At 41.0% G+C, this 13,330-nt stretch overlaps 1 protein-coding gene across 1 annotated transcript in view; it reads right to left on the bottom strand.

Annotated features, from left to right (window-relative positions):
• Nucleotides 1-13,330, bottom strand: part of myo15aa (myosin XVAa) — a 205,391-nt gene that overhangs the window by 23,839 nt on the left and 168,222 nt on the right. The window contains exons 50-55 of the mRNA XM_043711624.1: nt 8,621-8,832; nt 4,881-4,999; nt 3,686-3,758; nt 2,367-2,439; nt 1,323-1,396; nt 516-598 (exon numbers count right to left, since the gene is read on the bottom strand). Of these exons, the coding sequence (XP_043567559.1) occupies nt 516-598; nt 1,323-1,396; nt 2,367-2,439; nt 3,686-3,758; nt 4,881-4,999; nt 8,621-8,832 (634 nt within the window). The remainder of the gene's footprint in view (nt 1-515; nt 599-1,322; nt 1,397-2,366; nt 2,440-3,685; nt 3,759-4,880; nt 5,000-8,620; nt 8,833-13,330) is intronic.

The following is a 13,330-nucleotide window of genomic DNA, read 5'->3' as shown; positions in this document are numbered from 1 at the left end:
GCCACTGCTGTAAATGCCTTTGAATGTAGTCTTTGGGAACCATTGAACAAACACACACACATTGCTTGTAATAATGTGGCTAAGTGCAAGTTGCATGGAGGGATTTGCAATATAAGGCCCAGTGAGATGTTTACTGTAACTTTCTAAACATACCTCATTAACTACCTACCTCATTCCTGGAGCATCCCTCACATCTGATTCTAGCTCCATCTTACTGTGTGCCATTCTCAGAACCATTAGCCACTCACCAGATAAGTGCCACAACCCTTATGCCCCAAGAACAATTAGATGTCTTAGCTGAAAGTACCTTAGAATGTAAACTGTGAGAGGGGTTAAATATACATATTACTTACAACAGGAAGGGCTAGTTGAGGGCATATATTGAATACTTGTCATCTTTCTCTAACAATCCTTCTATGTGACTACTGCATAATCAATGGCAGTGAATGGCTGAGTCTGAGATGTTAAATACTCTACATTTTGGCAGCTTGGGATTATAACTGGTTTTTCCTTACATTTTTGAGCTGGTGTTGTCAGTGATCTGTTTGATAATCTGGCAGTAGGTTTCATCTTTCATTACTTCATGTTCCCCACACAGCTGCAAAAGACAGAACAATACCAAAAGAAAACATCAAACTCCCCACCACTTAGCAGGTGAAAAAGAGACTTTGAGGACAAATTTTGACTATACCACACTCTTCATATTGTTTTTGCAGAAGACCAAAGCAACACAGAGTGAAATCAGGAATGCCACAGTGACTGAAGCAACACTGGCTGCAATCAAAGGTACTGATCTGCCAACATATGCTGCTTACTCAGTTGCAAGAGGAGAGGAGCCCTGTTAGAGCATTAAAGGGCGGAAATAGGACACGTAAAAGGGCAACATGTTGTCAAAGTCAGTAATTCTACAAAGATACATCCTATTCAGAATTAAAATGGACGGTGAGCCGGCTCATTGACTGGTCACCTTTGGGAGTTGTTACCCAGTTCTACCACCCAAAGTCTCATTTGTCAATCAACAGTAGTTCATAAATTTTCCAAGTCCCACTCTCTTTCTTCCTTCTCCTGAACATCATAGTTTTATGCTAGCTGGCTGGGCAAGTCTCCCACAAATCCCACTGCACTCATATTCTAAATGCAAGAAGCTCAACATTCCTCTTCGAGGTGAAGTTTCTGAAAGGGACAAATTTTCAGTCTGGGAACCACACACCTTCAGTCATGCTGCTATATTGAACACTCACATAGAGACATGTATGAACATACAAATACTATATTCAGATTCACACATATCAAAATTTGAAGGCATGCAGGTTACCCTTTACCTTAAGAATACTATAGACAGTGTCTTGTTCTGTCTGCCCTTTGAGTGGATGGTCCCCCATAAATTTCATGACAGCTACAGAGGGGAAACACACGTGAGTTATGAATAACAAGAAAGGCTAACTGTTGTCAAATTGAGTAACAAAGCTCATAAAGCACCGACATACAAATCCCAGTGGAGGTCACTGGTTTCACATTTTAATTCAATAAGCAAACTTATTGGAAACAAATCCGCATGTTCACCCTTGGCTCCCTCCAGATATCACCTATGGAGAGGATGTCATGTGTGATTGCATACAGTAAAATATTTTGAGGGCTTGATTGCCATTGATCTCTCTGATCACAATGTATTCTTGATCCATTTTCATATTGCAAGAGGTATTGACTCTGTAAGGTTGAGGGCGGATTGGGGGTGTGGTGGGGGATGGAGTGGGAGGTTTTGGTACAGCTGGAACACAACATTTTAAATGGTTCAAATGCCAGTGGATGATGGATGTGCAGCTTTAGGGGGCTTTCCAGAGATTGTTGCTCTTAATGTAGGGATTTAGGACCAAACTCTATGGAGGAGCTCATAACCAGAAGAAATCATGACCCCTACTGCTGTTAACCTATGCCTGTTTATTGAAGGGTAAGGGTACAGGGAGTGGAAGGGGGATGTTCGGGGGCTGGGTTTTAACTGAGAATTTAGAGCAAGGAGTCCAGTTGGAATAAAGAGTTAGGATACGGCAGTGGAGTTGAAGAGGTGGGGTGGGGTCAGTGACAAGGAGGTTTCAGGGCAGGCCAAGGTATTGAGGAGATGGATAAAGTTGGTTAAGGGGCTGGGGTGAGAGTCCTACCCACGCAATCCTAGCTGCACAGGCTGACAGGTTATAAATAGGTGAGTTGAGGCCATGAGGGCGGATGACCAGGACACGTCCCATTGTGAAAACTGTAATCTTCAGGTGTGGAGAATATTAGAAAAAAAATCAGACATCTAGAAAGTGACACAGTGAGTGTAGTGAGGGTGTTATTTGATTTCTTGAATAGAAATCAGAGTTCATTCTCACCAATGAAGATCTCAGCTGCTATCTTGTTCAAATTCTCATCAGAGAACTCAATCAGTGACTCTTGGATTGGAGTCTGTAGAAGAAAAGTGAGAATGTTATATAAGTAAATACGAATTCACAAGATGTGTGGCTATATTTGATTATTAAAGTAAAGATTTCACAAGTATTTCATTTAGTAAGGTAAAAAGATTCATGCATCATTTTCTGTCAATCAGGGCACAGACAAGTAACACAATGTTGTGATTTGTGTGTGTGCGTGAGAGTGTGCATGGGCATGCCCAAGTATGTGTGTGTATTTGTGTGCGTGAGTGTGAGAACATGTGTCAGAGAGAGTGTGTGTGAGTACCTACATGCATTAAGTGGCATGTATCATTAGATTTGGGGTTCTGAAACCAGTTGGCTGGGCTCAAGACCTTTACACAAAATGGTTGGATGACTATTTTCTGAATATGTGCTACCCACAAGAATCTTTACCAGCTGACTGCCTATATTGAGGAGCCACAGCTACAAACCCTTATCGCACATGTGGCCAGTGTGAAGGGCTTTGTGATGGTTGCACAAATTTGTAAAATCATCTCTCCAGAGTCCTGAGATGATTGCTTTCCCCATAGCTCACACCTTTGGAAAAATAACCTGAACTGAATGCATTTGTGGCTGGGCTAAATATTCAATAAAATTTCAGGACAGGGCCTTCATGCAGTTGACACCAGAAAGTAGATTGTGGTCAGAGGGAGAAGGGGGTAATTCAACTTTCCCAGAGCTAATTCTGCTCAGAGACAGTGGTGGCAAGGGTAGTGAGTCAGTGCAAGAGTAGACAAAGTAATAGTGACAGTGTTACCAGACAATAGGGCTGCTGTTTCTCATGTGTGTGTGTGAGAGAGAGAGAGAGAGAGACAACTGGTGGTGGTTTAACCTGAGGGTCACTTCACCTTAGTCAAGGTGAGAGAATGAGAAGGAGAATCCTTCATGGTAACCTCAGCCAATGCAAGGATTGAACGCACGCTGTTGGCATCGTTTGGCATTGCAAACCAGATGTCCAGTTAACTGAACTATAGTTCTCTTTACTCTTGCAAAAAGAACTTATGTGGAATCTTACCTACCGGAAATCAATGTCTTCAAACAATTTCTGTTTAAAGCACTTAGTTTCTGCATCTTGCAGCCAGCACATCTTAGACTGTGGTAATCTATTGATTTGTTATGGGTCGCTAATTCTCATTGTTGGCAAGTTCCCTTTAATAATTGCATCTCTAGGATGGCCATTTGACCAGAATCATCATGTAGGGTGTGGAGGAATGATCAGATCATTGGGCATTGCTTACCTTTGTATACTTCACCAGCTCAGCTGAGTCTTTGGGATCTCTGCCTTTTTTAGATTTCTCTTTGGTGACCTCACTACAGAGAGAAAAAAATAACATATACAGGTATTTTAGAGCTCATTTTATGTTATAGGTATATTTCTTTTTGTTTACAATTGTCAAATTGTTACTATTTATGAGATTAACATTTTTAAAATATGAAACAAACATCCATTGTATTACATTTTTCTTTTTTTCTTTGCTTCAATATCTCAGTACCTTTGACACCCTGTCCTTAAAATACTACACCTTTTACATCTTAAGAATTCTTCGCTTTACAAACGTTCGCAATGTGCAAAGCCAGCATTTTGTGAAAATGGCAAGATAGTAACATTCAAGAATAGACAGCTCCAGAGTTGTGAAGTGGCAACATTCAATTCTGCTCTGCAACAGGGTTGAAGCTTATTACAGGGGTACATAGTTTTTGATAGGTCAGTCAGAGCAGTTCAAAGGTCACTGAAAAGCAGTTTTGGAATCACAGAGTGGGAGAAAGAGGGGCAGATTCTGTGTTAGGAGAGATGATTTTTTTAGCTGTTCTGTAGGGAAGAAGAGGAATTGGCTGGCTCTGTGCTGACACTGAATTTCATATGGAACTTTTGCTAGTTGTTTTGAAAGATCTGTCAATCAATTGCGAGGCATACATATATGCCTATTAAATGTTTCTGTACTTTGAAGATAAGAGGTGCTTTGTGACCAGTAAAGAATGTTTAAAGCATACTTGTGATTTAGCTTTGGCAAGAATTCATTCACCCAAAATCTGAGGATTACTTAATCAGGATGAGTAAATTAAATTATTTTTTATCCAAACTGGTTTAGGAAGGGTGCAGTGATGTGGGCAAAAGACAGACGGCACAAGGTTGACCGAGGTAAACAATGCAAACTACACATCCAAGTGAAGAATGGAAGAGGCATTGAGAAAGTAAAAGAAAAGTGAAAGAAGCAGGACAAAAGGAAATGGATTAATACTGAGTGGTCAAGGTCTACCATCACTTGACTGACCAGATCACTCTCAAACAGTTTTACATTTGACAGTTCAGATGTTAAGCTCATACCAGAAAAGTCACAATTGGGATCTATGCAACTGTACAATGTACTTGTTCATTTGTGCAGTCTGGATGAACTGTGGATTCACACTGATCAATGCCCGTTTCTCACTCACCTTTTTAACTTGTGGGGCTGACGGAAGTATTTCTTGGCAAATTCAGTCATGGTGTACTGGTTATCCTGAAGGACATATTCGGGTATACTCTCTATAAGCTCACTGACTGGTGGAGAGGCCTGCAGAAGAGTGGGTTCATATTGAAATAATGAACTGGATAGATAAACTTGTTGAGACATCAGGTCACAGATACTGCAGAAGGAGTCACAGTCTTGAGCTCCAGTTCATACTGAGCCAGCCCAGCTGTCAGTATGAATACTGTACGTAGTGCCCCCCTTCACCTGTGCGTTAAGTTAATCATTTCACTCTCACACACAGACACTCCCATACCCTTACCCCTACCCTCATATACGAGGCCTTGTTATCACAGGTTAAAAACAGAAGTTGCTGGAAAAGTTCAGCACATGGTCTTGTTATCATGTGGTTTGCTATTACACACAATCCATTGTTGGCCACTAATAGTTCCATTATTCACCCTCCCAGCTTGATTGTTATCCATTCCTTTGCCTGTCTGACTGTTCTTCTCTCTCTTTGGGTTCTACCTCCATCTATCGTTTACTCCTTGCCCCTCCCTTCACCCTATCTACTGTATAAAAACATCATTTTCCTCACTGCCACCAGTTCTAAGGGTCACTGGACACAAAACATTCCTGATGAAGGACTTATACCCGAAATGTCAATTCTCCTACTTCCTGGATGCTGCCTGACCTGCTGTGCTTTTCCAGGACCACACTCTTGACCCAAAACATTAAAACTGACTTCTCTCCACAGATGCTGCCAGACTTGCTGAGTTTTTCCAGCAATTTCTGCTTTTTGTTTCTGATTTCAAGCAGCTATAGTTCTTTTGATTTTTAGTTAGATTAATCATTTGTTCTTCTGCCAATCCTTATAGTAACACATATTAGAAGTCTGCAGCCGAGCATGTCAGATGAGGGCAAAGGGGGAGATGAACCTGATTAGATTCAGAAATGAACTACAACAGGGCAGCCTGTACAATAAAAAGAACAATTTGTACTTATATAACTTTTAACATAGTAAAACTTCTCAGAGCACTTTACAGGGCACTATCAAACAAAATTTGATATGTAGCTACATATTAGTGCGGATAATTAAAAGTTTGGTCAAAGAGGTTGGTTTTAAGAAATGTCCTGAGGAGGACAAAGACGTAGAAAGGCAGAGAGATTCAGGGAAGATGTTCCTGGAGTTTGGGCTGAGGAGTTTGAAGGCACAGCCAACAATGATGGAGAGATTAAAATCAGTGATGGTTAAGAGATTAGAATGGAAGAACACCAATTTCGAAGAGGGTTGTAAGGCTGAACAGCCTATAAGACAGGAAAAAGTGAGGCACTGGAAGAATTTCAAAATCAGGATAAGAATTTTAAATCAAGGCCTTGCTTAACTGGGAGCCAGTATAGATCAGGGAGCATTGTAACTGCATGGAATTTGGTGCCAATTAGGACAAGGGCAATAGAGTTTTGGATGACATCATGTTTATAGAACAATGGATTAAAAGAAGTCAGCCACAAGTGTTTTGGGGTAGTCAAGTCTATCAGTACCAAAGGAATGGAAATGGGCGACAGCTGCAGATGAGTTGAGGCTGGAGACAGTTAGTAGATGCTACAGGGATCTCCCTCCTACAGGAAGGGTGTTGTGACATTTGAAAGGGTTCAGAAAAAAATGACAAGAATGTTGCTATGGTTGGAGGAGGCGGGAGGGGCGGTGTTTGAGCTATAGGAAGAGGCTGAATATGCTGGAACGTTTTCTGTGGAGGGTCAGAGGCTGAGGGGTGACCTTATAGAGGTTTATAAAATCATGAGAGGCATGGGATAGCATAAATAGACAAGGCTTTTTCTGACAGAGGACATCTATTGTAGAACAGGAATCCAAACCTCACACTACCTGCGTATCTGTGTTCACCTCCCTACATCACCTAGTGACCTGCCTGCATTCAGTGGTAGATGGATTGTGAGGTAAATTTAGTTTCAGTTCATATGCAGCCTCGGATGATTTTCAAGTCTACAAGCAACACCCCTTATTTTCTTTATAATCTGAGATTTGTACAGAATAAAACTGGTGCACTTTTTGCCATTTGCTGACCAATTTCTCTCCTTTTCTGTTTTTGTTGCTTGAATGTTGGACCCTCCTCACTTGGGTACAATTTGATCAAAATTCCAGAATTATTACATCACAGGCGGAAGCCACTCAGACCATCGAGTCTGTACCAGCTCTACGATTGTGCATTTCACTTAGTGCTATTCTTTCACTTTTTCCGTCTAACCAACACATTTCTTTATTTTCAGCAAGCAGTCTAATTGTATTTTGAATACAATTATTTCTATTAAACCTGCTTTTCCATCGCACTTCTAGGAATTCCTGACCTTAACCTCTCAGTCAATGAAAAAGCTTTTCCTCATGTCACTTTTGCTGCTTTTATTAACTACTTATAATCTGTGCCCTTTCATTCTCAATCTATTCATGAGCGAGAACAGTTTGTCTTATCTAATCTGTCCTCGCGTTTTTGAATCCATAAATCCATGAATTAAATCTCCTTTCAACGATCTATTCTCCAAGGAAAACAACCCTAACTTTTCCAATTTATCTTCATCCCTGGAACCATTTTTGTGAATCTTTCCTGCACTTTCTGTAATGTCTCCCCATCTTTCCTGAAGTGCAACATCCAGAACTGGATGTAATACTCCAGGTGGGTCCAAACTAGTACTCTACACAAGTTCAATATAACCTTCTTTCTCTTATACCGTCCATATTATTAATACTATTAATAAAGGATACTGTATGCTATCTTAACCATTCTCTCAACCTCTCCTTCCATCAACAATGACTTGACAGATGCAGCAATTCTACTAGTACTCACAGTGCGTCCATTCATTCTCACTATGCCTCATTATCCATTCCCACTGGTACTAACTCTGTGCCCATCCATTCCCATTGATGATTTTGCATCATTTATTCTGCACATACAGACTTGGTGTTCATCCATTCCTGCAGACACTAACTATTCATTCCAATTGATCCTGACTCTGTACTATCCATTGCCACTAAAGTGATATGGACGTCTGCCCACCAATTCCTGCTCCACTGATACTCACTCCACCTTACTGAAACATTTTAATATGATTAGTGAGTATTGATTATGCAAATCAGCCAAAGCTGACGTTGTCATCCATTATCAATTATCTGCACCTTCGTGCAGGAAATACTGAACAGTAACCAGGAATAGGAAAACTCTAGCTGACTTTACACGTCAGCCCATGGGAATCAGATGAGCTGATATTGAGACCAGATAACTAAGCACAGTATATGAATCAATATCAGCATCCAGTCTGTTTATTGCTTCACTAATTGTTGCTTTAACCAATGACATACGAGGACGAGGTGATTAACCTAAGTTGATAATCCTTTGCAAATTTGTCTGTAATTCCTAAGAATGAGTGAATCTTGGGTGAAGCTCTCCATCAAGAGTCTAACAACTAAGTAAGACAGAACCACACAGGACAGTTTGCAATCATCTGATTGTTTGTCAATTGCTCACCACAACAGATGCAAAGCTGTCACTACATTATAACACTACGATGCATGTAATGTTAACGTAAAGCTAAAACAAATTAGCATCTGGTCCCTCTCAGGCTACAAAGATAGCCCCTCTCCTTTAATATGAGCACAGATAAGAGCAACAGTGGTGTAATGGAATAGGGTGAATGTCTGGAAGATCAAATCCGCACCTCTGACTTTCTGTCCAGTTCTTCAGCTGCTGCTGTCGATCCCACAGCAGCTGCCACGGTGGCTGAGGCTGAAGCTGCCACTTTGCCCTTTTTGTCGATTGGTTCTTCTTTCTTGTCCGTGCTAAGGTGAATAAAGTCTGGGGCAGCCACAGGCTGCACGTATTCTAGGGGGAATAGCCCAGACCTGCCATGGAATGCTCCAAACTTCCACCCTGTCCAAACAGGCAAAGGTTCATCATTTCATGGTAGCTTGTAACCTTTGGATAAAAATCTCAATATATTTCAGTTATGTTAATTCAAAGGAGGAATATGAATGCTGTGAACTTCCATCAATCTGGGCAGCTTTATTCATTTATACATAGGTTTGAACAGCAGGGGAACCTGCCCAGTTCTACCATCATCCAATACCTACAGCAGAAATGCAGAATCATAATCTACTCAACTGCTTCTGCAGAATGCAATACTCAGAATAGTTTCCAGAAGGCACGTGAGCAATAAATGTCCACCTCTCTTCCCAGGTCACAATACCTAACATTTCCCCTGTAATGAACCTATGCTCTTTCTGCCCTGAGACTATTTGACTATATGTAACCTATGCTGTAACTGCCTGGAAGTGCTAAGTGGGACTGCTTTGAAGGACCTTTAATATTTATCAAACCCATGTTGTACCTGCCATGACAGTATTTGGCAAGACAGTATGCACTAAGCTTTACTATGTATCTAACCAGTGAGTGTTAGAAGAACCAGTATGGAGGGGCTTTACTCGATGTCCGCTGTGTATTTGCTGGTTTTGTTCTATTATATATCTGATATACCTTGGAGCAATGCAGAGATGATGTGAGATTTGAGTCTAATATAAATTTATTAAAATATCTTTGCAATCACATGATGTCTCCTCATGTTCAGACCTTTGGCTTCTTGGGTCATTCTCTGGAAACTTCTGTTTATTTTAGACCTCATAGCTCCACCGACTTAATTAATCAAGCACAGTGCGCACAGATCAGCCAACAGACTAACATAATCGAAAGCAGTTAAATTATATCATTGAATATGACAGACATTTTACTGTGCTATACCCAACCTGGGAATGTTTAATGGAACAGTGAAGAGGGAACTTTGCTCTCTCTTGCCAATGCTGTACTTGCCATATGAATGGTTGATGCTGACACTGGAATCTACTGTAAGTCCCTGACATTGACAAGGATGAAAAGAAACACACCGAAACAGATAAAAATGTAAAACTGCGGAAGATAAAAACAAATAAGTATTTTAAATTGTGTAAGATAAAATTTTCAGTGAACAAATTTGAATTAACAGCCAGTGATCTTCAGTAACAAAGGACACCACTTGTTTGTTGCCTACAGCCTCCTAACATTGATGCAAAACAAATCTGGGTTGTAACTTTCATGTCCACTGTATTTGATGGAGGCATTGAAATATCTTCACCTACTGGTTCTGTTGTAATATAGTGACACAATTGAAAGCCCAGTTCATTGGAAACTGGCAAGCAGTCATGACAATGTCAAACCATGGAGATAGCTTCCTCATTGCCTGGAACATGATCTGGAATGAAAACTAGCTGTTGTTTTCCCTTTCCAATGCTGAGGTAGCTGCTTCTGGTTTTTCACAGTTTTTATTTTGATATTCCACATATAGGCAACTTTGGATCAAAAATGGTTAAGGTCTCATTAAGCATAAAACACGGGGGATCCAAGATAGCGGCGACCCAACAAGTCTGAGTCTATAGTGCTCCTCCCAAGACTTGGGCAAAGTGGGCAACCCACCCCCACCACACTCACCAAATCATTTAAAATAGCTGTTTAGTTTAATTAGTTGCTTAGTATTAAATTTAAACAATCTAATCTTTAGTAAAAATGACTAAAGGGAAGGGAGCCCGCAGCTCTCAGCAAGCAGGAACCCCTCCGCCACCCTCTCCAGCTGCAGCAGAGGCGTCCACAGTCGCCTCGGGGGACTTACCTACAGTGGCAAGCCTTGTGGAAATCATCTCCAAACTAGATGCGAAGATCGACGCTTTCATTGAAGAATCCCGAAGTCGATGGGACTCACTCTCGGCCGCGCTGCAAAAGCACGACCGAGACATTAAAGAAATCGAGCGCTGGGTTGGAGGGGCGGAGCTAAAGGCTGCGACCTCCGAAACCACAGCGCAATCGGCCATGGATCAGATCTCGACTCTCGAACAGCGAGTCCGGACCTTAGAGAATCATATTGATGACCTCGATAATCGAGGTCGCCGAAAAAATATTCGTTTGCTGGGCCTTCCCGAACAGGAAGAGGAAGGCCAGCTTACAGCGTTTCTCGAGCAGTGGCTGCCACAGCTTTTAAATCTGGAGGCTGGATCAGGTCAGGTAAGGGTGGAATGGGCTTACCGGGTTGCAATATGCGGGCCCGGCTCGAACCAGCGCCCTCGCCTGGTCCTGTTCCGGCTGCAGAGCTATAGGGAGAGGCTCTAGAAATCTTGGAAAAGATTCCCAAGCCATGATCTATAAAGGATCCAAGATCATGTTATTCCAGGACTTTTCCCCAGCTCTGGTCCAAAAGAGGAAGGCATTCGATGAGGCGAAGAAGTGTTTAAGGGACTTAAATATTCAGTACTCCTTATGCTACCCAGCGACGCTACACTTTAACCATGAAGGATCCGTTGTATAACTTCGGATCGCCAGAAAAGGCTAAGGAATTTTTGGACTCTCTTAGATAAATTGTAAGAGACAATGGACGATGGTTTGCCTTTCCCCCACTCCGGTTTATATCCCCCCCTTTTTCTTTTTCTTACCTTACTGTTTAATATTATCTTGGGGGGTGGGGAGAGGGATTTATTTATTTGTTCTCTATTTAACGATTTTCTCCCCCCATTGGGGTTGTTTTTTTTATTATTCTATGTATGTATGTGTGTATGTGTATATATGTGTGTATATATATATATGTATGTATATAAATATATATATATATATATATAAGGCGGGGGGTTTAGTTAATGTTGGTGGGGGGAAGTACTAGCTTTGTATTATATCTGAATTCTCCTCATCCTATTGAGGAGCGCCTGGGTCAAGGGTGGGGCATTAGTTGGGAGACGATACGATGGACCTTTGGAAAGGAAGTGATACCCCCTGGGAACACGGAGGAAAATCTCCATTTAAATACGTTTTTTTAAATTATTATTTAGAAATAGTTTTTTATTATACTGTTGTGAGTGTATTAGAGAGCCTTTATTTTTGTGAATTTTATATGCTCTATGCTCGGGATGTTTTGGATAGGGTTTCCCCTCCCGAGGGGTCTCGGATTTGCTCGGATGATGATGGTTGATCAGTCGGTTAAGTGGTGCACCTGGAATGTCAAGGGGAGTAATTCGCCAGTCAAAAGGAAGAAAAATTATCAAATCTTAAGAAAGAAAGAGTTGATATAGCTCTCCTACAGGAGACACATCTATTGGATAAAGAACACTTGAAATTACGACAGGGTGGATTTGATCAGGCCTTTTTTGCTTCTTTTAGCTCAAAAAGTAGGGGAGTTGTTATTCTTGTTCGGAAGAATTTCCCTTTCAAATTCCTAAATCAGATAAAAGATTAATCTGGACGATATATTCTGATTAAAGCCCTTATAAATGGAGAGGAATATGGGATTTTAAATTTGTACTGCCCCCCAGCACATCCCTTTAAATTTATAACGGAAGCCTTCTCAAAATTGATGGCTCTTGGTGCCCGTCATACAATTATAGGGGGAGACTTTAATTGTATTATGGATCCAGAAATAGATAGGATTCCCAAGAGTACTGCAGGAGTATCTCCCAGATCTAGACAATTGGTGGATCTGAACAAAGAATTAGGATTAGTAGATGTATGGAGATGTCTTCATCCACAGGGCAGAGATTTTTCTTTTTACTCCAATCCACAAAAATGCCACACCAGAATTGATATGTTTTTTGCCCTCTCAATTTTTTAAAATTAAATCATCCTGTAAAATAGGTAGTATAGCAATTTCCGACCACGCTGCTGTATATATGGAAACCAAGGCAAGGAACAATGGGACATCCCCTCGGCATTGGCGTATGGACGCCTTCCTATTGAAAGATAGTACATTTGTAAAGTACTTCTCTCAAGAATTTAAAACTTTTTTAGAAATTAATTTAGGTACGGCTAGCAACCCATCAATGATGTGGGAGACCATCAAAGCTTACGCGCGAGGTTTGATCATCTCATACTCGTCTGCTCGAAGCACGCTTAAAAGCAGCTGAAACTGCATATGCTGATAGACCTTCTATTATTAAATTGCAAAGGATTACGGCCCTTAGGACAGCTCTAAACACTACGCTTACCCAAACGGCTTAGAGGGAAATATTATTTGCAAAACAAAGGTTATATGAATTTGGCGACAAACTGGGTAGATACTTAGCATTTCTTGCAAAGAAAAAAAAGGCCCCTCAAACTATCAAGTCTATCAAGGAAAGTACGGGTATTTGGACTCATGATCATAAAAAGATGAATGCAATCTTTAGAAAATTTTATTCTGATTTATATAAATCACAGGATTGTGAAGACAGGACTAGGAGGATGCAATCATTTTTTAAAAATCTGACCTTTCCAGGCCTAACTCCGGAACAGGTATCGGTCTTAAATGCTCCCCTAACAGTCCAAGAAATACTTGACGCAATCAGGCAACTTCAGAGCGGTAAGGCACCTGGCCCAGATGGTTTTC

The sequence above is a fragment of the Chiloscyllium plagiosum genome, chromosome 21 (genome assembly GCF_004010195.1).
Source record: "Chiloscyllium plagiosum isolate BGI_BamShark_2017 chromosome 21, ASM401019v2, whole genome shotgun sequence".
Lineage (NCBI taxonomy): Eukaryota > Metazoa > Chordata > Chondrichthyes > Orectolobiformes > Hemiscylliidae > Chiloscyllium > Chiloscyllium plagiosum.
Note: the sequence above shows the minus strand (reverse complement) of the source record. Positions and strands in the feature narration are given on the sequence as shown.